Source organism: Ornithorhynchus anatinus, chromosome 4 (assembly GCF_004115215.2).
Source record: "Ornithorhynchus anatinus isolate Pmale09 chromosome 4, mOrnAna1.pri.v4, whole genome shotgun sequence".
NCBI classification, from domain to species: domain Eukaryota; kingdom Metazoa; phylum Chordata; class Mammalia; order Monotremata; family Ornithorhynchidae; genus Ornithorhynchus; species Ornithorhynchus anatinus.
The window spans coordinates 132,974,397-133,000,875 of record NC_041731.1 but is presented as its reverse complement, the minus strand read 5'-3'; the positions used below and the strand labels follow the sequence as shown (position 1 = coordinate 133,000,875).

At 53.0% G+C, this 26,479-nt stretch overlaps 1 protein-coding gene across 1 annotated transcript; it reads left to right on the top strand.

The window, feature by feature from the left end:
* On the top strand, nucleotides 1-26,479 carry LOC120638358 (protein Dok-7-like). The gene is made up of 5 exons (XM_039911983.1): nucleotides 1-82; nucleotides 843-888; nucleotides 14,075-14,305; nucleotides 23,819-24,019; nucleotides 26,466-26,479. Exons 1-5 carry the CDS (start codon nucleotides 29-31, stop codon nucleotides 26,477-26,479), a joined length of 546 nt encoding a protein of 181 aa, XP_039767917.1. The 5' UTR covers nucleotides 1-28.

Below are 26,479 nucleotides of genomic sequence, written 5' to 3'. Positions count from 1 at the left end.
GCCCAGCTGTCCGGAACCATGACTGAAGATGACGGATTCGGTGGTGGTGGAGGGGCAGGTCAAATTGAGAGATGGAAAAAAGGTGCGGCCAAGCCGGGGGCTCCTTCCCCCGGGACCCCCTGGCCTCCCCCGTCCTCCCCCGTCCGTCCCCCCGGCCCCTCCGGCCCCGCGTCCCTCTCTTCCCCCTGCCCCTCTGTCTCCCCCCCGGCCCCCCGGCCCCTCTGTCCCCCTGCCCCCAGTCCCCCCGTCCCCCCGTCCCCCGGTCCCTCTGGCTCCCACCTGTTCCCCTGCCCCGGGCCCTCGTCCCCCCGGCCCCTGTCTCTCAGTCCCCCCGGCCCCCTGGCCCCCGTCCCTGTCTCCCACCTGTTCTCCTGTCCCTCCGTCCCTCTGTTCCCCCGGCCCCTCTGTCCCCGGCCCCCGGCCCCTCTGTCCCCCTGTCCCTCCGTCTCCCACCTGTCCCTCTGTCCTCCGTCCCCTCTGTCCCCCTGTCCCTCTGTCTCCCACCTGTCCCCCGACCCTCGGTCCCTCTGTCCCCCCGTCCCCTCGTCCCCCCGCCCCTCTGTCCCCCTGGCTCTCTGTCCCCCGTCCCTCTGTCCCCCGTCCCCGTCCCCCTGGCTCTCTGTCTCCCTGTCCCTCTGTCCCCCATCCCTTTGTCCCCCGTCCCTCTGTCCCCCCGTCCTCCGTCTCCCTGCCCCCCTCCCCCGCCCCCCGTCCCTTCCCCCGGGCTCGTGTGTCCCCCTGGGGTGGGGTCTGCAGGCGGCACTGACCCTTGGGGGTGGGGGTGGGGGGGGTGTGGGGGTCTCTGCCGTCAGCCTCCGACCCCCCTTGCATCTACCTCGCAGTGGAAGACTAGGTGGCTGGTCCTCCGCAAGCCGTCCCCAGTGGCAGGTAAGTAAGGGGCGGTCGGGACTCCTGGGACCCCGGGGGGCGTCCATCCCCCTCCCCCCGAACTGGTCTCTGCTCCTGTTTGCCGGGGGGGAGAATGGGAGGATAATGGGGGTAACTGGGTCCCCCCCCACCCCACCAAGGAGAGGAGGCTTCTCCCCCAACCCCCGGCTTGTCCCTGGGGTGGGAGTGGAGGCCGACGTTTCCCAAGTTCTGATTTTCCTTCTCCCTGTTTTCTTTACTCGGATGAGCCTCTTGGAAGGCAACGAGCCGCCCGAAATAGAAAGAGGATATCGAAGTCGGGGTGGGACGTGACCCAGTGGAATTGAGAAAGACCGTGGGCGGCGGCGGGCGGCCCACCTCCGGGCCCCGGGCCCGGGCCCGGACCTGGACCCCAGTTAGCCCGGGGAGGAGAGGGGGTTTCCACCCTGGAAGGGGACAGAAGGGCCTGCGTTCCCGGCCGGGGGACCCGGGAATGCGGGGCTTACCCGCTTTTGATGAGATCCTTGTAAATGTACATGCCTCAGTCAATCAACCGGTGCTATTTAGTGAACACTTTCGGGCGACAGAGCCCCGGAACGTGTTCTTCAGAGTTGGGACTGGGAGGTCCTTTGAGGGCCGGGAGTTTCTGACTAGCTCTATTTTTAAAAAATGATATTGAATAATGACGGTGCTTGTAAAGCGCTTACTCTGTGCCGGGCACTGAACTGAACCCCGGGGCGGATCCGGTCCGATGGGGTTGGACGCGGTCCCTCTCCCACGTGGGGCTCACGGTCTCGATCCCCATTTTACAGATGAGGGGACTGAGGCCCAGTGAAGTGATCTGCTCAAGGTCACGTGGCGGAGGTGGGATTAGAACCCGTGATCGTCTGACTCCCAGGCACTATCCACTACGCCATGCCTACTATGGGCCGAGCGCAGTAGTAGGCGCTGGAGTAGATACGGGATAATCAGATTAGACTCGGTCCGTCTGTGGACTCCAAGTCTTCATCCCCATTTTACAGATGAGGCAAATAAAAAAAATGGTATTTGTTAAGCGCTTACTATGTGCAGAGCACTGTTCTAAGCGCTGGGGTAGATACAGGGGAATCAGGTTGTCTCACGTGGGGCTCACAGTCTTCATCCTCATTTTACGGATGAGGTGACTGAGGCACAGAGAAGTGAAGTGACTTGCCCGCAGTCACACGGCTGACAGGTGACAGAGGCGGGATTCGAACCCATGACCTCTGACTCCAGAGCCCGGGCTCTTTCCACTGAGCCACGCTGCTTCTCTAGAAGCGAATTGACTTGCCCAAGGTCACACGGCAGACGGGTGGCAGAGCCGGGACTAGAACACAGTCCCTCTGACTCCCGGGCCCGTATTCATTCCGTCCCGCTTCTTACCGTACTCTTCCTAGTGCTTAGTACAGAGTTCTGCACGCAGTAAGCGCTCAATAAATGCCACCCCTTGATCGGCATTTTCCCCATCGGGGGTGGGGGTCCAGGGTACCCGAGAGGGAGGGGATGCTTGGGGTCAGGCCACCCACTCGCCCTCCTCCCCGAAGTCGCATTCCTCCCGGAGAGCTCGACTAGGTTGGGGGGGGGGGGCCTATACCGTGCCACAGAGGACTCGGGATTTCCTCGTGGATGTGCGTTTAGTACAGCGAAATCGCAGTGAGCGGGCCGGGGTCGGCCACTCTGCCAATGGAGGACGGCTCGGAATTAGGGGGGATTAGAGTCAGAGAATGTCAGGTTCAGCGGCAGCCCTGAACCCCTCGGTCCGCGAGCGACAACGTGTTTTTCCAAGAGCATGAGGCTCTTTGTATCCAGTAGGCTCTAAGTTCCTCGTGGGCAAGGCGATGTGCCTACCGTCGATGCCTACCATTAGAGAAGCAGCGTGGCTCAGTGGAAAGAGGCCGGGCTTGGGAGTCAGAGGTCATGGGTTTGAATCCCGACTCTGCCCCTTGTCAGCTGTGTGACTGTGGGCGAGTCACTTCACGTCTCTGGGCCTCAGTTCCCTCATCTGGAAAATGGGGGTGAAGACTGTGAGCCCCACGTGGGACAACCTCATTCCCCTGTATCTCCCCCAGCGCTTAGAACAGTGCTCTGCACGTAGTAGGCGCTTAACAAATATCAACATTGTTATTATTATTACCAACTCCGTTGTACTCTCTCAAGTGCTTAGGCCAGTGCCCTGCACACGGGAAGAGCTCAAATACCACTGAATTCCTTCATTCAGTAGTATTTATTGAGCGCTTACTATGTGCAGAGCGCTGTACTAATCGCTTGGAATGTACAGTTGTCCTCTCCCATTTGATGATCTGTACGCGGCAGGTGCCCAATAAATACCATCGATTCATTAATGGACCTCACCCAAATGCTTAATATGATAATAATTGTGATATTGAGCCCGTTGTTGGGTAGGGATTGTCTCTATTTGTCGCCCAATTGTACTTTCCAAGTGCTCTGGACACGTTAAGTGCTCAGTAAATACGACTGAATGAATGAATGAATGGTATCTGTAAAGTCACTTAACAAATACCGCGATTATTATTGTCAGAGGATGTGGGTTCTAATGCCAGCTCTGCCACTTGTCTCCTTGGGTAAACCACTTCACTTCTCTGGGCCTCAGTTCCCTCATCTGAAAAATGGGGCTGAAGACTGTGAGCCCCACGTGGGACAACCTGATTACCTTGTATCTACCCCAGCGCTTAAAACAGCGCTGAACGAATACCACAGTTATTATGAGGAGCCTCTCCCGAACGCTTAGTACAGCGCGCTTCGCTCAAGAAATACCAGTGATAGATTGGGCGCTACCAGCCCACAGCGTGGTGGGAGAACGGGCCGGGGAGGATGTCGAGGAGAGGAAACGGGCGGGAGGCCCCACAGTCGAGGGGGTGGGAATTGGCGGGGGGAAGGGGTCCCAGCTGTCGAGCTCCGCGTCGGCCGTGGGGGCCGCCGGAAGCGGCAGCTGTTTCCTCGACCAGGTGTCCCCGTGCCCCCTCCAGGCCCGGCTCGGGCACCGTGCCCGCCGCCACAGCTGGACGCCCGCAAGGCCCCGGGGTGGGCACGGCCGCCGTCGTCTCTGCGGCTCCGGGGGTCCGGCGGCCGGCCACAGGTGGCGGCTGGCGGCGGGCGCCGGAGACCGGCCCCGGACTCCCACAGGCCGCCGCCAGAAACCAGAATAATGATGGTGGTATTTGGTGAGCGCCTACTATGTGTCAAGCACCGCTCTAAGGCAGGTTGGACACAGTCCCGGTCCCACATGGGGCTCGCCGTCTTCGTCCCCATTTTCCAGATGAGGTCACTGAGGCCCAGAGAAATGAAGTGACTTGCCCGAGGTCACACAGTAGACATCGGGCAGGGATCGCTTCTATCTGTTGCCGAATTGTACACTCCAAGCACTTAGTACATTGCTCTGCACATAGTAAGCGCTCAATAAATACTATTGGATGAATGTGGCGGAGACGGGATTAGAACTCACGCCCTCTGACTCCCAAGCCCGGGCTCTCGCCCTGGAAGCCGGGGAGTTACGCAGCAGCGAGGCCCAGTGTGAAGCGGTGCGGCCTAGTGGAGAGAGCTCGGCCTGGGTCTTAAAAGGACCTGGGTTCTAATTCCGGCTGCGCCACTCGTCTGCTGGGCGACCTTGGGCAAGTCACTTCATTTCTCTAGGCCCCAGTTCTCTCTTCTGTAAAATGGGGATGAAGACAGTGAGCCCCATTTTTTAAAATAGTATTTGTTAAGCACTTACTAGGTGCCCGGGTACTGTTCTAAGCGCTGGGGTACATACAAAGGAATCAGGTTGGACACAGTCCCTGTCCCACATGGGGCTCACAGTCTTAATCCCCATTTTACAGATTAGGGAATTGAGGCACAGTAAGCGCTCAATCAATCAATAAATACAATTGACTGAGTAATCATGCTAATAATAATAATGATAAGCACTCAGGTTGAAAATCCTTCCTCACTGCAATCCAAGTGGCTTCAGAGTCTGATATTGTCCTCGCAGAAAGGGAATATGTGTCTGCCATCTCTGTTATCTTGTGCTCTCCCGAGCACTTAATACAGCGCTCTGCACACAGTAAGCACTCAATAAATGCAACTAATTGGTTCATTCATTCATTCATTCATTCAATAGTATTCATTGAGCGCGTCCTATGTGCAGAGCACTGGACTAAGCGCTTGGAATGGACAAATCGGTAACAGGTAATTGGTTGATTGATATCGGACTGGGTGAGCGTTGGCTTGGGAGACGAGTGATTTTCCTTAAGTGAACGTGAGAAGCAGTATGGGCTAGTGGCTAGAGCACAGACCTGGGAGTCAGAGGGACCTGGGTTCTAATGTCTCCAACACTTATCTGCTGTGTGACCTTGGGCAGCCCACTTCACTTCTCTGGGCCTCAGTTCCCTCATCTGTAAAATGGGGATTAAGACTGGGAGACCCATGTGAGACGGGGACCGTGTCCAAACCGAGTAGCTTGTTATCTACGCCGGAGCTTAGTACAGTGCTTGGCACATAGTAAGTACTTAACAGATCTGTTACCTATTTGTGCATTCCAAGCGCTTAGTACAGTGCTCGGCACATAGAAAGCGCTCAATAAATACTACCGAATGAATGAATGAAAATACCGTAAAAAAAAAAAATTCAGGGTAGTTCTCCGTTCCGGCATGGCCTAGTGGAAAGAGTGTGGGACTCATTCACTTATTCATTCATTGAATCGTATTTATTGTGTGCAGAGCACTGTACTAAACTCTGCCCCTTGTCAGCTGTGTGACTGTGGGCAAGTCACTTCACCTCTCTGGGCCTCAGTTCCCTCATCTGGAAAATGGGGATGAAGACCGTGAGCCTCACCTGGGACAACCTCATTCCCCTGTATCTCCCCCCAGCGCTTAGAACAGTGCTCTGCACGTAGTAAGCGCTTAACGAATGCCAACATTATTATTATTCAACGCTGGAAAGTACAATTCGGCAACGGATAGAGACAATCCCTGCCCAACATCGGGCTCACAGACAACAAGACAAGAAACGGGCATCAATCCCGGCTTCTATCCCCAGCTCTGCCTGGGCCTTCGACCTCTGTTACTAAAATGGGCAGAAAACACCCGCCTCCCCCCGCCCCCCGAGGCCGCTCGGGTCAGGGACCGTGTCCGACCCGACGGTTTCAAAGGGTTCCCGGTGCCGAGCACAGCGTTTGGCCCAGAGGAGACGCTGAATGAAGTCCAGAGTGAACCAGCAATGTCACACTATGGAATGGATCTTCCCAAGTCCCCAGGAATTTCCATTGACCAAATTTCCGCTGGGAGCAATGTGGATTTGTTCTTTACGATTCTGTGGGGCTCCAGCTGTCGCTAGAGGATAGGATGTCATAGCCGGGGAGAAAATTATCACTATTTCTGTTGAATATCGTCAATGCGGCTGATCGGTTTCCTGAATGTGGCTCTGAATTCCTTCCCGGGAGTTGGTATTTCTCAAGATCCCTTCCTTGTTCTGACTCTCCTCATTCACTGACACGTTTTCCCAGAAAACGCGTGGATTTTAAAAATTCCTGTGCCCCACTAGTGTTTGGCGGGGGAGATTATTTCCGCCTTGAAATCACCGAGACACTTGGGGCGGACGCGGAGAGGACTCAAAAACGTGGGACGCGGAGACGCAGGCGATGTCGCACGCGCAACATGGAGCGCACAGCGTGACGCTGACAAAGCGCCGTTTTGTGGAAGTCGGACTCGTTCGCCGACGGCTAAAACGAACTGTGTCCAATCTGATTCCTTGGTGTCTATCCTAGTATTTAGGAGTCAGTCATTCAGTCAAGAGTATTTATTGAGCGCTTACTGGGTGCAGAGCACCGTGCTAAGCGCTTGTGAGGTTCCAATATAAAGGTACAACGGACACATTCCCTGGGTAGGGAGCCGCCCCCGCCCCACCCAACCAAAAGTCTCTTTTCCTCAACGCTGCTTGGCTTGTAGTAAGCCCTTATCGAATACCAATCAATCCATTGATGGTATTTATTGAGTGCTTACTGTGTGCAGAGCCCTGCACTAAGCGTCTGTGAGAGTGCGATACGGCAGAATTTCAGTCGGTCGTCTCTATCGAGTGCTTGGCTGGGTGCAGGGAATAGAAGAGTTTACTGAAAGAATATTGGTAGACACGTTGGGTAGTACTGATAAGGAATCAATCCATCAATCGTATTTATTGAGCGCTTACTGGGTGCAGAGCACCGTACTGTAAACACACTGTAAGGGCTTGGGAGTGTACACTATAATAATAAATAATGATAAGGTTGGTAGTGTTAAGTGCTTACTATGTGCCAAGCACTGTTCTAAGCCCCGGGGTAGATACAAGGTAATCAGGTTGTCCCACGAAGGGCTCACGGTCTTCATCCGCATTTTACAGATGAGGAAACTGAGGCACACAGAAGTTAAGCGACTTGCCCGAGGTCACACAGCTGACCAGCGGCCGAGCCGGGATTAGAACCCACGACCTCTGACTCCCAAGCCCGAGTTCTTTAATAATAATACTGGCATTTGTTAAGCGCTTACTATGTGCAGAGCACTGTTCTAAGCGCTGGGGAAGACACAAGGGAATCAGATTGTCCCACGTGGGGCTCACGGTCTTCATCCCCATTTTACAGATGAGGGAACTGAGGCACAGAGAAGTTAAGTGACTCGCCCACAGTCACACAGCCGACAAGTGGCAGAGCTGGGATTCGAACTCATGAGCCCTGACTTCAAAGCCCGTGCTCTTTCCACTGAGCCACGCTGGGTTCTTTCCACTGAGCCCCGCTGCTTCTCAGCGTACACTATACCAGAGTTGGTATACGCGTTTACTGCCCAAGAGCTTACAGTCTAAGAGGGGGAGACAGACGTGAAGACGAATAAATTGCAGTCAGGTACATTGTTCTTCCCCTCGACTTGTTCTTCCCCTCGACTTCCCCTCGACTCCATTTATCGCCATCGTTCTCGTCCGTCCGTCTCCCCCGATCAGACCGTGCGCCCGTCAAACGGCGGGGACCGTCTCTATCTGTTGCCGACTCGTTCATTCCAAGCGCTTAGTACAGTGCTCTGCACATAGGAAGCGCTCAATAAATACTATTGAATGAATGAATGAATGAATGAAAGATACATAAAATACCATCATTATTATCGTTAAGTGCTCTGGGACTGAGGGTGAGTTAAAGGGAGTGAGTCCGGGCGACGCGGAAAGGCGCGGGAGAAGAGGAAAGTAGGGCTTAGTCTGGGAATGATAACGTTAATAATAATGTTGGCGTTTGTTAAGCGCTTACTTTGTGCAGAGCACTGTTCTAAGCGCTGGGGTAGACACAGGGGAATCAGGTTGTCCCACGTGGGGCTCCCGGTCTTCACCCCCATTTTACAGATGAGGGAACTGAGGCCCAGAGAAGTGAAGTGACTTGCCCAAGGTCACACAGCAGACAAGCGGCAGAGCTGGGATTCGAACTTATGACCTCTGACTCCAAAGCCCGGGCTCTTTCCACTGAGCCACGCTGCTTCTCTTCTTCTTCTTCTGCTTCGAGGGAAGACCTCTGGGAGGAGGAGATGGGCCTTCGATAGGGCTCGGAAGCGGGGGAGAATAATTGTCTGTCGGATATGAGGAGGGAGGGCGTTCCGGGCCAGAGTGAGACAGTATGTAGGCGAGAGGTCGGCGGGGAGATAGATGAGATCAAGGCACCGTGAGTAGGCTGGCATCAGAGGTGCAGAGTGTATCGGCCGGGTTCTAGTCGCGTGGCTCAGTGGAAAGACCCTGGGCTTCGGAGTCAGAGGTCATGGGTTCGAATCCCGGATCCACCACTTGTCGGCTCTGTGACTGTGCGCAAGTCACTTAACTCTGTGTGCCTCAGTTACCTCATCTGTGAAATGCGGATTAAGACTGTGAGCCTCACATAGGACAACCTGATGACCCTCTCTCTACCCCAGCACTTAGAAAAGTGCTGTGCACATAGTAAGCGCTTAACAAATACCAACATTATCATTATTATTAGTAGTAGGAGGAGAACAGCGAGGTAAGATAGGAGGGAGCAAGGTGATTCAGGGCTTTAAAGCACAAGGCAAGGAGTCACTGTTTGAGGCGGAGGTGGATGGGCGACCGCCGGGGTTTCTTGAGGAGTGCGGAAACCTGGACCGAACGTTTTTGTAGAAAATGATCCGGGCAGCAGAGTGAAGTAATTCATTCATTCGTCCAGTAGTATTTATTGAGCGCTCACTACGTGCAGGGCACTGTACTAAGCGCTTGGAATGGACAAATCGGTAACAGATAGAGACGGTCCCTGCCCTCTGACGGGCGCGCGGTCTGATCGGGGGAGACGGGCAGACAAGAACAATAGCAATACATAGAATCAAGTAATAATGAAGTAAGGAATAATGAAGTAATAATAATGTCGGTATTTGTTAAGCGCTTACTATGTGCAGGGCACTGTTTTAAGCCCTGGGGTAGATACAGGGTAATCAGGTTGTCCCACGGGAGGCTCCCAGTCTTCATCCCCATTTTGCAGATGAGGTAACTGAGGCACAGAGAAGTGAAGTGACTCGCCCACAGTCACACAGCTGACAAGTGGCAGAGCCGGCATTCGAACCCAGGTCCTCTGACTGCCAAGCCCGGGCTCTTTCCACTGAGCCACGCTGGTATGGACTGGAGTGGGGAGAGACAGGAGGCTGGGAGGTGGGAGAGGATAAGCGTGGCTTAGTGGGAAGAGCACGGGGTTAGGAGTCAGAGGTCGTGGGTTCTAATCCCGGCTCCGCCATTTATAAGCTGTGTGACTTTGGACACGTCATTTCACTTGTCTGAGCCTCAGTTACCTCAACTGTTAAATGGGGATTAAGACTGTGAGCCTCACGTGGGGCAACCTCATTACCTTATATCTCTTCCAGCACTTAGAACAGTGCTTGGCACATAGTAAGCGCTAAACAAATGCCATTATTATTATTATTATTATTATTATTATCATTAAAGAACTTGGACTTACATGGTAGCAGTTGGAATGGAGAGGGAAGGGTGGATTTTAGTGACGTGATGAAGGTTGAACGGATAGGATTTGGTGACAGATTGAATACGTGGATCGAGTAAGCGAGACGATCGATTTATCGGTCGATCATATTTACCGAGTGCTTACTATGTACAGAGCACCGTATTAAGCGCCTGGGAGAGTACAACACAGTGATACAAAAGACACATTCCCAGCCCACGACGAGCTTACGGTCTAGAGGGGGAGACAGGCGTTAATATAAATAAATCAATCACGGATATAGACATTCCGTGGGAAGCAGCGTGGCTCAGTGGAAAGACCCTGGGCTTCGGAGTCAGAGGTCATGGGTTCGAATCCCGGCTCTGCCACTCGGCAGCTGGGTGACTGTGGGCGAGTCGCTTCACTTCTCCGGGCCTCAGTTCCCTCATCTGGAAAATGGGGATTAACTGTGAGCCTCACGTGGGACGACCTGATTCCCCTGTATCTACCCCAGCGCTTAGAACAGTGCTCGGCACGTAGTAAGCGCTTAACAAATACCAACATTATTACATTCATTCATTCAATAGTATTTATTGAGCGCTGACTGTGTGCCGAGCACTGGACTAAGCGCTTGGAATGGACAGTTAGGCAACAGATAGAGACGATCTCCGCCCAGGTGACGGGCTCACAGTTGAATCATAGACGCGGTGGGGAGGGGGACGGTGGTGGTGAATAAATGCAGAAAATCAGGGAGAGGCAGAAGGGAGGAGGAGGGGAAGAGAAGAGAAAACGAGGGCTTAGTCAGGGAAGGCCTCTTGGAGGTGACGTGCCTTTAATAAGGCTTTGAAGGTGGGGAGAGAAATTGTCGGTCGGCCGTGAGAGGGGAGGGCGTTCCAGGCCAGAGGCAGGATGTGGGCGAGAGGTCGGTGGCGAGACAGATGAGACGGAGGTACAGTAAGTAGGTTGGCATTAGAGGAGCGGAGTGTGTGAGGTGGGTTGGAGCAGGAGCGTAGCGAGGTGAGGTAGGAGGGGGCGAGGGGATGGACGGCTTTAAAGCCGACGGGGAAGGGTTTCCGTCGGACGCGGAGGTGGATGGGCAACCACTGGAGGTTAATAATAGTGATGTTGGTATTGGTTAAGCGCTTGCTATGTGCTGAGCACTGTTCTAAGCGCCGGGCTAGACACAGGGGAATCAGGATGTCCCACGTGGGGCTCACAGCCTTAATCCCCATTTTCCAGATGAGGTCACTGAGGCCCAGAGAAGTGAAGTGACTCGCCCGCAGTCCCACAGCTGACAAGTGGCCGAGCTGGGATTCGAACTCCTGACCTCGGACTCCAAAGCCCATGCTCTTTCCACGGAGCCACGAGGTTCTTGAGGAGGGGCACAACGGGCACTGAACATTTCTGTAGACAAATGATCCGGGCAGCGGAGTGGAGTCTGGACTGGAGAAGGGCGAGACAGGAGGATGATGATGACGATGTTGGTATTTGTTAAGCGCTCACTACGTGCAGAGCACTGTTCTAAGCGCTGGGGGAGACACAGGGGAATCAGCTCGTCCCACATGAGGCTCACAATCTTAATGCCCGTTTTGCAGATGAGGTCACTGAGGCCCGCAGAAGTGAAGTGACTTGCCCACAGTCACACAGCTGACGAGTGGCCGAGCAGGGATGCAGGGAGGTCAGCGAGGAGGCTGATCTAGAAATCAAGGCGGGATGGGAGAAACGCTTGGATCAGCGTAGCAGCGGTTCCGACGGAGAGGAAAGCTGACGCGGTACCGTGAAGTTTGAACCGACAGGATTTAGTGATGGATTGATTCTGCGGGTTGAGCGAGAGAGTGGAGTCAAGGATAACAATAATGTTAGTATTTGTTAAGCGCTTACTATGTGCAGAGCACCGTTCTAAGCGCCGGGGGAGATACAGGGTCATCAGGTCGTCCCCCGGGAGGCTCACAGTCTTCATCTCCATTTTACAGATGAGGGAACTGAGGCACGGAGAAGTGAAGTGACATGGCACAGTCACAGAGCCGACAAGTGGCGGAGCCGGGATTCGAACCCATGACCTCTGACTCCCAAGCCCGCGCGCTTTCCACTGAGCCCCGCAAGGCTTGTGAGACAGGAAGGATGGTGGTGCCGTCTACAGGGATGGGAAAGGCAGAGGGAGGACAGGGTTTGGGTGGGAAGGAAAGGAGCTCTGCGTTAGACGTCCTAAGTTTGACGTGACTGCAAGACCTCCAAGTCGAGTTGTCCTGAAGGTAGCAGGGAGGACGGCAATTGAATCCCCATTTTGCAGATGAGGGAACTGAGGCACAGAGAAGTGAAGTGACTGGCCCAAGGTCACACAGCAGGCAGGTGACGGAGCCGGAATTAGAACCCGGGGCTTTCCACTAGGCCACGCTGCTCCTCTACTAGTGGAAGTGGTATTTGTCGTAGTAAAGGCGTTGTTTGTTCGCCGCTGGGAGCGATGTACAGAATGAAGAAGTTGCTCAGTGGTATTGATTAGGTGCTTACTGTGTTCAGAGCACTGTGCTGAGCCCTTGGGAGCATTCGGGAAATCCAAAGCAGAGAAATGGCCCGTTTCCTGCCTCCGGGGAGCTTCCACTCTATGGGGGATTTCGTGAGATACGAGAGAGTGGCAAGGAGCAGTTCCCGGGGGGAGAAGCAGCATGGCCTGGTGGATAGAGCCCGGGCCAGGGAATCTGAAGGACCTGGGTTCTAATCCCGACTCCGCCACTTGTCTGCTGGTTGACCTTGGGCAAGTCACTTCACTTCTCGATTCCCTCATCTGTCAAATGGGGATGAAGATGACTGGGTGCCCCGTGTAATGATAATACTAACGTTGGTATTTGTTAAGTGCTTACTATGTGCCGAGCACTGTTCTAAGCGCTGGGGGAGATACGGGGGAATCAGTTCGTCCCACGTGAGGCTCACAGTTAATCCCCATTTTCCAGATGAGGGAACTGAGGCCCAGAGAAGTGAAGCGACTCGCCCACAGTCACACGGCCGACAAGTGGCGGAGCCGGGAGTCGAACTCATGACCTCTGACTCCCAAGCCCAGACTCTTTCCACTGAGCCACGCTGCTTCCCCAGCCACGCTGCTTCCCCGCAGGGACGGTGTCCAACCCGATGAGCTTGTCTCTACCTCAGCGCTTAGCACAGTGCTTGACACATACCATCATCACTGAGGCGGGAGGCAGCGTGGCCTAGCGGCAGGAGCACGGGCTTTGGCGTCAGCGGTTGCGGGTTCTAGTCTTGGCTCCGCCACTTGTCAGCTGTGTGACCTTGGGCAAGTCACTTCCCCTCCCTGGGCCTCAGTTACCTCAGCTCTAAAATGGGGATGGAGACTGTGAGCCTCAAGAAGGTTAGGGACTGTGTCCAACCTGATTTGCTTGTGTTTACCCCGGCGCTTAGTAACATTAATAATAATAATAATAATAATGATGGTATTAGTTAAACCCTTACTATGTGCCAAGCACTATTCTAAGCACTGGAGTAGATGAAAGCTAATCAGGTTGTCATTCATTCATTCTTTCAATAGTATTTACTGAGGACTTACTATGTGCAGAGCGCTTGGAATGTACAATTTGGTCCCATGTGGGGCTCACAGTCTTAATCCCTATTTTCCATATAAGGGAACTGAAGCGCAGAGAATAATAACGTTGGTATTTGTTAAGCGCTTACTATGTGCAGAGCACTATTCTGAGCGCTGAGAAGAGTTCGAATCCCAGCTCTGCCACTTGTCAGCTGTGTGACTGTGGGCAAGTCACTTCACTTCTCTGGGCCTCAGTGACCTCATCTGGAAAATGGGGATGAAGACTGTGAGCCTCACGTGGGGCAACCTGATTTCCCCGTATCTCCCCCAGCGCTTAGAACGGTGCTCTGCACATAGTAAGCGCTTAACAAATACCAACATGATCATCATTATTATTATTATAAGTGACTTGCCCACAGTCACAAAGCTGACAAGTGGCGGAGCCGGGATTAGAACCCATGACCTCTGACTCCCAAGCCCTTGCTCTATCCATTAAGCCACGCTGTTTCGGGCCCAAAGTAAGCGCTTAACAAATGCCACGGACACGGAGCGGGGGTGTCCACCGGAGGCTCGGGGGCCGGTGGGGAGGGGGCCGGGCGCGGATGAGGGGCGGACGTCGGGCACGGGACAGCTCAGGGGTGCCGGGGTCGTGCCCTGCGGGCCGGAGCCGACCCCGTCGGGGATTCTTCCCGCCCGGCCCTGAGAGCTCCTCTGCTCCCCGGACCCAGACTGCCTGCTGATGCTGGTGTTCAAGGAGAGGGCAGAGCGAGCCCGGGCGCAAAAGGAGAGGAGCAGCGTCACCCTGCAGGACATTTGCGGGCTGGACCCCGGCCTGGCCTACGAGGGCCTCAGCCACACGCTGGCCATCATCTGCCGCTCCCAAGTAGTCATGCTGGGCTTCGACTGCAAGGAGGCCATGTGGGCCTGGGACGCCCGCATCCGCTACGCCCTGGGCGAAGGTAGGTCTGCCCCGCTCCTCCCGCTCTCCCCCCCTTCCCTCCCTCCTCATTCGCTCGTTCATTGTCCATCCGGTTTACTCAGAACTTCCAGTGGCGATGATGATGATGCTATGTGTTAAGCGCTTACTATGTGCAAAGCACTGTTCGAAGCGCCGAGGGGGCTAGAAGGTCATCACGTTGTCCCGCGTGGGGCTCACGGTTTTAATCCCCATTTTGCAGATGAGGGAACCGAGGCACAGAGAATAAGAATGTTGGTATATGTTAAGCGCTCACTATGTGCAGAGCGCCGTTCTGAGCGCTGGGGGAGATACAGGGTCATCGGGTTGGCCCACGTGAGGCTCCCAGTCTTCATCCCCAGTTTCCAGATGAGGGGACTGAGGCCCAGAGAAGTGAAGTGACTTGCCCACAGACACAGAGCTGACAGGTGGCAGAGCCGGCAGTCGAACCCGTGACCTCTGACTCCGAAGCCCGGGCTCTTTCCACTGAGCCACGCTGCTGCCCCTAAAATAATGTTGGTATTTGTTAAGCACTTACTATGTGCAGAGCACCGTTCTAAGCGCTGGGGGAGATACAGGATCATCAGGTGGTCCCACGTGAGGCTCACGGTCTGAATCCCCATTTTACAGCTGAGGGAACTGAGGCACAGAGAAGTGAAGTGACTTGCCCAAGGTCACACAGCTGACAAGTGACAGAGCCGGAATTCGAACCCATGACCTCTGACTCCCACGCCCGGGCTCTTTCCACCGAGCCACGCTGCTTCTCTAAAGTCACACAACTGACGAGCGGCAGAGCAGGGATTCGACCCCATGACCTCTGACTCCCAAGCCCGGGCTCTTTCCACTGAGCCACGCTGCTTCTCGGTGCAGAGCACGGTACTGAACGTTTGGGAGAGTACAGTAGAACATGTACTCTGTTGCCGATTTGTAGATTCCAAGCGCTCGGTACAGTGCTCTGCGCATAGTAAGTGCTCAGTAAATACTATTGAATGAATGAACAATAGACGGACACAGTCCCTGACCACAGTGCGCTTCTGGTCAAGAGGGACTCTCCTCTCTTCCCTCTTTAGAGAAGCAGTGCGGTCTAGTGGATGGAGCCTGCAAAATGGGGGTTGAGACAATAAATCCTTCCGGGGGCGGGCACTGGGTCCCACCTGATCTGCTTGTATCCACCCCAGCACTTAATACAGTGCCTGGCACATAGTAAGCACTTAAAATATACCATTATTATTATTATTATTCTCCTCAACCACTCAGTCCATCAGTGGCATTTATTGAGCTCTCACTATGTGCAGAGCAGTCAATCATTTCCTGAGCACTTACCGTGTGCAGAGCACTGTATTAAGCACTTGGGAGAGCACAGGATAACAATATAACAGACACATTCCCTGCCCACGGCAAGCTTACGTCTAGAGGGGGAGGCAGACATCAATATAAATGAATAAATAAAATTACAGATACGTACGTAAGTACCGGGAGGTTTGGAGGGGGAAGAGCAAATTAAATGGAACAAAGGGTGAGGCAGAAAGGAGTGGGGAAAGAGGAAAGGAGGAAGGAGAAAGGAGTCGGGGAAGGCCTCTTGGAGGAGATGGGCCTTCAACAAGCCTTTGAAGGTGGAGAGAGGAATTATCTGTTGGATATGAGGAGGGAGGACTTTCCAGACCAGAGGCAGGATGCGGGCGAGAGGACGGCGGCGAGATAGACGGGATCGAGGTTCAGTGAGAAGGTTGGCATTAGAAGAGCAGAGTGTGAGAGCTTGGTCGTACTAGGAGAGGAAGGAGTGAGGTTGTTGAGGGCAAGGTGACCGAGCGTTTCAAAGCCGATGGTAAGGAGTCCCTGTTAGATGCCGAGGTGGACGGGCAACCACCGGACGTTCTTGAGGAGCGGGGAAACATGCCTGAACGGTTTTATAGCAAAACGATCTGGGCGGCAGAGAGGGGAGATCCGGGAGGCAGCGAGGTCGGCAAAGAGACAGAGGTCAATCGGAGTGGGACAGCGCAGTAGCAGTTCGGATGGAGGGGAAAGGGCGGGTTTTAGCGACGTCGTGTCGACTGAACCAACGGGATTTAGTGATGGAGTGAATACGTGGTTGAATGAGAGAGAGGAGTCGAGGATAATCCAAGGTGATGTGCTTGAGGGACATTGCCGAGGTTATGAGATTGAGGGACATGAGGGATGGTTTGCGTGGGAAAATTTGGAGTTCTGTTTTAGTGCACTGTACTAAGTGCTTGGGAGAGTACAAAAAAAAAGTTGGCAGGCATGTTCCCTGCCCATAGCCGGCTTCCAGCCTAGAGGGGGTGACAGACATCAGTATAAATAACCGTTCATATCTTTACATTATTGACGGCTACATAGACAATCGATCGTATTGACTGAGTGATTAGTATGTGCCGAGCACCGTATTAAGCTTGCAACGGAGTTGGTAGACTCGTTCCCTGCCCTCGAGGAATTTGGAGTCTAGCGGAGGAGACAAATATTAATATAAATACATTACAGATATGAGCATAAGAGCCGTGGAGCTGGGAGGGAGGATGAATAAAGGGTGGTTCGGAAGAGGAAACGAGGGCTTAGTCGGGGAAGGCCTCTTGGAGGAGATGCGCCTTCAAAAAGGCTTCGGAGGTGGGGAGGGTCATCATCTGCCGGATACGAAGAGGGAGGGCGTTCCAGGCCAGAGACGGGACGTGGGCGAGGATTCGGTGGCGAGATAGACGAGATCGAGTTACGGTATGTAGGTTGGCATTAGAGGAATGAAGTGCGTGGGTTGGGTTGGAGTAGGAAATCGGGAAGGTGAGGTAGGAGGGGGGCAGAGCGATCGACGGCTTTAAAGCCGACGGCAAGGAGTTTCTGTTCGATGCGGAAGTGGACGGGCCACCACGGGAAGTTCGTGAAGAGTGGGGAAGCGTGGACTGAACGTTTCTGTAGAAAAATGAGCCAGGAGGCCGAGTGAAGTATGGGCTGGAGTGGGGAGAGACAGGAGGCCGGGTGGTCAGCGAGGAGGCCGATGCGGTAATCAAGGCGGGAGAGGATGAGTGCTTGGATGAACATGGTGTGGTTGGGATGGAGAGGAAAGAGAGGATTTTAATGATGTTCTGAAAACCGAACCGACAGGATTTGGTAACAGAGTGAATATTTGGGTTGACTGGGAGAGATGAGGCGAGGATAACGCCCCAAGCTTGTGAGGGAGCGTGGTGGTGCTGTCTACAGTGATGGGAAAGTCAACGGGAGGACAGGGTCTGGGAGGGAAGATGAGGAGCTCAATTTTGGGCAGGTTAAGGTTGAGGTGACGGGAGGACAGACAAGTAGAGATGTCCTGAAGACAGGAGGAGATGGCAGACTGCAGAGAGGGAGAGAGATGAGGGATGGAGATGGAGATTTGGGAATTATCTGCATAGAGGTCGTAGTTGAAGCCATGGGAGCGAATGAGTTCTCCAAGGGATTGGAGGTAGATGGAGAAGAGAAGGGGACCCAGAACTGAGCCTTGAGGGACCCCCACGGTTAGGGGCTGGGAGGCAGAGGAGGAGTCCGCCAAGGAAAAGGGAGCTTAGTCTGGGAAGACTTCCTGGAGGAGGTGAGCTTTCGGACAGGTGAAGTGACTTGCCCAAGGTCACCCAGAAGACAGGTGGCAGAGCCGGGTTTAGAACCCATGACCTTCCGACTCCCGGGGCCGTACTCTATCCATCACGCCATGATATTAGGAAGAACCCAGGAAGGAGATGATCAAAATGCCAAGACAACATGGCCTAGTGGGAAAAGCAGAGGTCTGGGGAGTCAGGAGACTGAAGCTCACTGCGTGACCTTGGGCAAGTCACTCAACCTCTCTGGGCTCCGTTACCTGTCCAGAGGGAAAAAGATATCCCCCCTCCCAGATCGTGAGCCCCATGTGGGGTAAGGGCCGGGTCCCAACTGATTATCTTCGAGTGTAAACCGGCAGCCTTCCCAGGGCCTGACAAATAGTAATAATAATAACAATTGTATTTGTTAAATGCTTACTATGTGCCAAGCGCTGTTCTGAGCGCTGGAAGCGCAGAAATAACGTCATATTTGGCCTTATGCATTGTTAACGTTATTATTATTATTACTGATAATAATAATAACTGTGGTACTTGTGAAGCCCTTACTATGTGATAAGCAGTGAATAAAGCACTGTGGTAGATACAAGATAATCCGGTCCCACATGAGGCTCTGTACTAAGCACTGGGGTAGGTACCGGATAATCGGGACCCACATGGGGCTCTGTACTAAGCGCTGGGGTAGGTACAAGGTCATTCATTCATTTATTCACTCGCATTTATTGAGCACTTACTGTGTGCAGAGCACCGTACTAAGCACTCGAAAAGTACAATTCAGCAACAGATAGAGACCATCCCTACCCAACAATGGACTCGCTGTCTAGAAGGGGGGTGACAGACAACAAAACAAAATAAAACCAGTAGGCAGGCATCAATAGCATCGCTATAAATAAATAGAATTACAGATATATAATAATAATGTTGGTATTTGTTAAGCGCTTACTACGTGCAGAGCTCCGTTCTAAGCGCCGGGGGAGATACAGGGTCATCAGGTTGTCCCGCGTGAGGCTCCCAGTTGATCCCCATTTTACAGATGAGGGAACAGAGGCCCAGAGAAGTGAAGTGACTCGCCCACAGTCACACAGCTGACAAGTGGCAGGGCCGGGAGTCGAACCCGTGACCTCTGACTCCGAAGCCCAGGCTCTTTCCACTGGGCCACGCTGCTTCCCCTAATGCACATCGTTAATATAAATAAATAGAATTATAAATATAATATATATACAAGTGCTGTGGGGTGGGAGGGGAGTAGAGCAGAGGACTATGTACTAAGCACTGGGGTAAACACAAGATAATCGGATCAGACACGGTCCCACCTGGAGCTCGTAGTCTTTGTAGGAGGGAGAACAGATATTGAATCCCATTTTACAGATGAGGTAACTGAGGCCCAGAGAAGTGAAGCGACTTGCCCCAGTAATAATAAATAATAATGTTGGTATCTGTTAAGCGCTTACTATGTGCCGGGCACCGTTCTAAGCGCTGGGGTAGACACAGGGGAATCAGGTTGTCCCACGAGGGGCTCACGGTCTTCATCCCCATTTTACAGATGAGGTCACTGAGGCACCGAGAAGTGAAGTGACTTGCCCAGAGTCACACAGCTGACAAGTGGCCGAGCCGGGATTCGAACCCATGACCCCTGACTCCAAAGCCCGTGCTCTTTCCACTGAGCCACGCTGCTTCTCAAGCAGCTCGCACAGCAGACAAGGGGCAGAGACCGGATTAGAATCCAGGTCCTTCAGACCCTCAGGCCCGGGCTCTACCTACTAGACCAGCCCGGGCTCTACCTACCAGACCACACTGCTTCTCCTAATTTATTTGCCTTCTAATCCCATTTCTGCAAATGACCTTTTCTTTTATCTTTGGTTAATGCTGCCTCAGTGTTCTCAGTTCCTTCTTCTAATCGGGGAACCTAGTATGGTATTCGTTAAGCGCGTACTATGTGCCGAGCATTGTTCTAAGCGCTGGAGCAGATACAAGGTCATCAGGTGGTCCCGCGCGGGGCTCACGGTCTTCATCCCCATTTCATAGATGAGGTAACTGAGGCACAGAGAAGTGAAGGGGCTTCCCCAAGGTCACAGAGTAGACAGGTGGCGGAGCCGGGATTAGGAGTAAGCTCTGTGGACGTGCCAAGCACTGTGCTAAGCTTTGCAGTAGGTACGGTATGATCGGATCAGGAACAGGCCCTGACCTACCCGGGTCTCACAGTACGAGGACAAATTTCTGTACTTTATTTATTTGTATTGATGTCTTTCTCCCCCCCTCCTCGACCGTAAGCTTGTAGTGGGCAGTGAAGGTGTCTGTTTATTGTTATATTGTCCTCTCCCAAGCGCTTAGCACAGTGCTCTGCACACAGTAGATGCTCAATAAATACGATAGGTTGATGGACCCCTCCCCCTCAACGAGCATCACAGCTATGCGCATAGGAAGCGCTCAATCAATACAATTTGACGAATGAATGATCAAAAGAATGAAAGCAGGATGGGTATCGGACACCCATTTTACAGATGCGGAAACTGTGGCCCAGAAAAGAGAGGTGACTTGCCCAAGGTCACACGGCGGGCAAGTGGAGAAGGCGAAGGTAAAGTAGGATAGAGAAGCAGAGTGGCTCAGTGGAAAGAACCCGGGCTTGGGAGCCAGAGGTCATGGGTTCGAATGCCGGCTCCGCCACTTGTCAGCTGTGTGACTCTGGGCAAGTCACTTTGCTTCTCTGGGCCTCAGTTACCTCATCTGGAAAATGGGGATGAAGACTGGGAGCTCCACGTGGGACAACCTGATTCCCCTGTGTCGACCCCAGCGCTTAGAACAGTGCTCTGCACGTAGTAAGCGCTTAACAAATACCAACATTATTAATATTATTTTTAAAGAACCCGGGCTTGGGAGCCAGAGGTCATGGGTTCTACTCCCGGCTGCGCCGCTTGCCAGCTGTGTGACTTTGGGCAAGTCACTTCATTCATTCATTCAGTAGTATTTATTGAGCGCTTACTCTGTGCAGAGCACTGTACTGAGCGCTCGGAATGTTCAATTCGGGAACGGATAGAGACAATCCCTGCCCAGTGACGGCCTCAGGCTCTAAACGGGGGAGTCACTTCTCTGTGCCTCAGTTCCCTCAGCTGTAAAATGGGGATTAAAACCGTGTGCCCGACCCGATCACCGTTTATCCCCCCAGCTCTTAGAACAGCGCTTTGCACGTAGTAAGCGCTTAAATACCACCACTATTATTATTATTATTATTATTATCATATAAAGCGGGTACAGGAGAAGGAAGGGGAGTTGGAGGTAGAGGAGCGGATGAAGAGAAGGAAGGGGAGTTGGAGATAGAAGAGCGGATGAAGAGAAGGAAGAAGAGGAGGAGGAGGAGGAGGCGGCAGGGATGGCATTGGCTATTTTTGTCCCCCCGGGTTGAGCTGGGCAGAGCGGTGTTCACTCAGTGCCGAAATCTACTCCCTGGAATGCCGCCTTGGCCAGGGCTGGAAGGGGCAGATTCCCGACTGGAAGGCCGCACTGCCCGGTGCCAAGAAGGCAAACTCAACCCGGTGGGGGAAGGGGAGAGGGGCCCGGCCCTGGCCTGGCGGGGTGATCCCCAGGGCGAGAGCTCCGGCCCCTCTGCTGACTTCGTGTCCCGGTTGGGTCGATCCTATTCGATCGTATCTATCTACCGAGCTCTTAGGGGGTGCGAAGCACTGTACTGAGCGCTTGGGAGAGTGTAATATAACAACCTGGGGGCAAGGCATAGTGGATAGAGCCCCGGGAGTCAGAAGGTTCTCACCACTTGGGTGACCTCGGGCAGCTCACTTCACTTCTCTGGGCCTCAGTTCCCTCATCTGGAAAATGGGGACGGGGACCGCGTCCGACCCGATCCGCTCGTGTCCACCCCAGTGCTTAGTACGGCGCCCGGCACGTAGTTAAGCGCTTATCAAATGCCATAATTATGGCGGAGAAGCAGCGCGGCTTAGTGGAAAGAACTTAGTGGAAAGAAAGTGCTTGACAGTCAGAGGATGTGGGTTCTAATCCCGCTCCGCCACTTGTCCGCTTTGTGACCTCGGGCAAGCCACTTCATTTCTCTGTGCGTCAGTTATTTCGTGGTAAAATGGGGATTAAGGCCGTGAGCCCCGCATGGGACAACCCGATTATCTTGTATTTACCCCAGCACTTCGAATAGTGCTTGGCACATAGTAAATGCTAAACGAATACCATCGTCGTTATTATTATTATTAACAACCGGCAGACACATTCCCGCTCACAGTGAGCTCACAGTCTAGAGATGGAGACAGACATAAATAGAAATGAATAAGTGAAAAGATTAAATAAATAAATTACAGATATGAACAGATATATATGTATATATCTGTTTATATATATATATGTTTTGTGGGGATGGGAGGGAGGATGAATGAAGGAGCAATGAGAAGCAGCATGGCCTAGTGGCTAGAGCCCGGGCCTGGGAATTGAAGGGACCTGGGTTCTAATCCCGACTTCGCCGCTTGTCTGATGGGTAACCCCGGGCAAATCATTTCACTTCTCTGGGCCTCAGTTCCCTCCTCGCTTAAACGGGGATTAAAACTGTCGTGTGATCTGGGGCAAATCACTTAATTTCTCTGGGCCTCAGCTGCCTCATCTGAAAAATGGGGCTTAAGACTGTGAGTCCCACGTGAGACAGGGACTGTGTCCAACCCTTTTAGCTTCTATCTATCCCAGTGCTTAAGACAGTGCTTGACCCAGAGTAAGCGCTTAACAAATACCCTCATTGTAATAATGTTTGTATTTGTTAAGCACTTACTATGTGCAGAGCCCTGTTCTAAGCACTGGGGGAGATACAGGGTCGTCAGGTTGTCCCACGTGAGGCTCTCAGTTTTAATCCCCATTTCACAGATGAGGTAATGGAGGCCCAGAGAAGTGAAGTGACTTGCCCACTGTTAGCCCGTGTGGGATAGGGACTGAATCCAATGCACTTTCTTTGTGTCCATCTCAGCGTTTAGTACAGTGCCTGGCAGGGAATGTCACTCTTTATTGTTGCATCTTACTTTCCCAAGCCTTAGTTCGGTGCTGTGCACATAGTAAGCAGCATGGCATAGTGGACAGAGCACGGGCTTGGCAGTCATAATAATAATAATAATAATAATGTTGGTATTTGTTAAGCGTTTACTATGTGCAGAGCACTGTTCTAAGCACCGGGGTAGATACGGGATCGTCAGGTTGTCCATCGTGAGGTGCACAGTCTTCATCCCCATTTTACAGATGAGGGAACTGAGGCCCAGAGAAGTGAAATGACTTGCCCAAAGTCACACAGCTGACAGGAGGCGGAGTCTGGATTAGAACCCATGACCTCTGACTCCTAAGCCCGGGCTCTTTCCACTGAGCCACGCTAAATCATGGGTTCTAATCCTGACTCGGCCACTTCTCTTCTGTGCGACTTTGGGCGAGTCACTTTACTTCTCTGTGCCTCATCTGTAAAATGGGGAATGAGACTGTGAGCCCCCCGTGGGACAGGGACTGTGTCCAACCCAATGTGCTTGTATCCACCCCAGCGCTTAGCCCGGCACATAGTAAGTGCTTGACAAATACCATCATTATTATTCGTAAGCTCTCAAAGCGCCTAGTACGGTGCTCGGCGCACAGTAAGCGCTCGATAAATACGACTGAATGGATAAATACCACTGAATACCTGAATGAATGAATTTCACCTAAGCGTTTGGGACAGTGCAATATAGATAGATTCCCGGCCCGCAACGAGCTTACGGCCTAGAGAGCGTAAGCGCTTACCAAATACCGTTGACGATTACGCTTATGTTTGACTTCTGCCTTTTCAACTCATCTTCTGAACTCTCTCCCCGGTCCTTTCCCCCCCCCCCCCCCGACCCTCCCGCCCTCCTCCCCGTCTCTCCCTCCTCTGTGGCGTCTCCGGGCCTCCGTCGGTCTACCCCGGGGCTCCTGGGGGGCCGTCGGGTGGTCAGTGCACAGATTCTCCGTGTGCGTGGCTCCGGGCACGAAGCTGGACAGCGGCCCGGCCACCCTGCACCTGTGCAACGACCTGCTGGTGCTGGCCAAGGACCTGCCCCCGGCCGTCACGGGGCAGTGGCGGCTGTCGGACCTGAGGCGGTACGGCGCCGTGCCCGACGGCTTCGTCTTCGAAGGCGGCACCAGATGTGGCTTCTGTAAGTACGACCGCGGCTTCCCCTCCCCGGCGCGCTGGGGGCGGCGGGACGGGCCTGCCCCTCCGCTCTCTCTTGGACGACTCTAATCAGAATCACGATAAGAGTGATGACGACGATTATTGGATTTAATAATGATAATACCATTGGTATTTCAGCGCTTACTGTGTGCCAAGAACTGTTCTAAGCGCTGAGGTAGATACAAGGTCATCAGGTTGGCCCTCGTCGGGCTCCCAGTCTTCATCCTCATTTTCCAGATGAGGTCACTGAGGCCCAGAGAAGTGAAGTGACTGGGCCGGGGTCACACAGCTGACAAGTGGCGGAGCCGGGATTGGAACCGGTGTATTTCTTAAGCGCTTGCTGTGTGCCAGGCACTGTACTAAGCGGTGGGGTGGAGGCAGACAGATGGGTGTTGGCACAGCCCCGTCCCACGTGGGGCTCACGGTCTCCATCCCCGTTTGACAGATGAGGTGACTGAGGCCCAGAGAAGTGAAGTGACTGGCCCCGGGTCACACAGCTGACAGGTGGCGGAGCTGAGATTGATAACGATAGTAGTCTTTCATTCATTCAGTCGTATTTATTGTGCGCTTACTATGTGTAGAGCGCGGTATTAAGCGGTTGGGAGAGGATGATACGGCAGTTAGAACGAGAAGCAGGATAGGTAGTGGATCGAGCAGGGGCCTGGGAGTCAGAAGGTCATGGGTTCTAATCTCGGGTCCGCCGTTCATTCATTCAATAGTATTTATTGAGCGCTTACTATGTGCAGAGCACTGTTCTAAGCGCTTGGAATGGACAGATCGGTAACAGAGACCGTCCCCGCCCAGTGACGGGCCTGCAGTCTAATCGGGGGAGACGGACAGACAAAAGCAATAGCAATAAGTAGAATCAAGGGGATGAACATCTCATTAAAACAGCAAATAAATAGAATCAAGGCGATGTACATCTCATTAACAAAATAAATAGGGTAATGAAAATATATACAGTTGTCGCCGTTTGTCTGCTCTGTGGCCCTGGGTGAGTCACTTCACTTCTCTGGCCCTCAGCTCCCTCATCTGTAAAATGGGGATTCAGTCTGTGACCCCCATGTGGGACAGGGACCGCGTCTAACCTGATTTACTTGTATCTACCCCAGCGCTCAGTACAGTGCCTGGCACAAAGTAAGCACTTAACAAATATGATTATTCTTCTTATTATATCAGTGGCCGCAAGCTCGTTCAGAGGACACCCCAGAATGGCGGGCAGGAAGGAAATGTGCCCCCCTCACCAAACCCAACCCTACCCCAGCTGCAGGCATTACCGACCAGATTCGGCAGGCTCTGTTTTAAGTGTCAGGAAGAGGTCATGGGTGGCAGGGACTGAGTTTTCCTGTCAGTCTGTAAAATTTATTGAGCGCTTACTGTGTGCAGAGCACCGCACTAAACGCTTGGGAGAGTATAAGCGTGGCGCAGTGGATGGCGCACGGCCCTGGGATTAAGAGAAGCAGCATGGTTTAGTGGAAAGAGAAGGGGCTTGGGAGTCAGAGGTCGTGGGTTCTAATCCCGGCTCCGCCACTTATCAGCTGTGTCACTTTGGGCAAGTCACTTAACTTCCCTGAGCCTCAGTTTCCTTATCTGTAAAATGGGGATTAAGACTGTGAGCCCCGTGTGGGACAAGCTGGTAAAGAAACGATGATATTTGTTAAGCGCTTGCTATGTGCCAAGCACTGTTTTGAGCCCTGAGGTAGACACAAGGTAATCAGGTTGTCCCACGTGGGGCTCACAGTCTTCATCCCCATTTTGCCAGATGAGGTAACTGAGGCCCAGTTAAGTGGCGGAGTTGGGATTAGAACCCACGACCTCTGATTCCCACGCATGTGCTCTTTCCACTAAGCAACGCTGCTTCTCATTATTTCTATCTACCCCAGAGCTTAGAGCAATCCTTGGCACATAGTAAGCGCTTAACAAATACCATCATCATTATTATTAGAAGATCTTGGGTTCAAATCCCAGCTCCGCCGCTTGTCTGCTGTGTGACCCTGGGCAAGTCACTTCATTTCTCTGGGCCTCAGTGGATAAGGAGATGAATTAGTGCTTAAGAAAGGGGGTATTTGAAACGTGTAAAGTGCGGTGGGGTTGGGGCAAAGGTGTTGAGGTGGTAATTGGAGGGAGGGAATCGGTGGAGAAGAAAATTTTTATCCAGGGACTTGGAAGATCGAAATAAAACCAGCCCTCAGTGTTCTCGTCTAGAAGCAAACTTTCTTTGCTTCTCCTCTCTCAGCCGTTGAGAAAGATCTGACATTCGCTTCGAGCATTTTCAGAGCACGGCAACAAGGAGAGTTACTCCGTCATATTCTCTTTTTGAATCTGGTGGCGTTTGGAGGGTGGTATTTATTGAACAGCCCTTATTGTGTACTGAATGTTTAGATGGGCATCATGAGTTCTGATGACCTTTTTGATTCCTCCGAACCTAGCTGAGGAGGTCTGA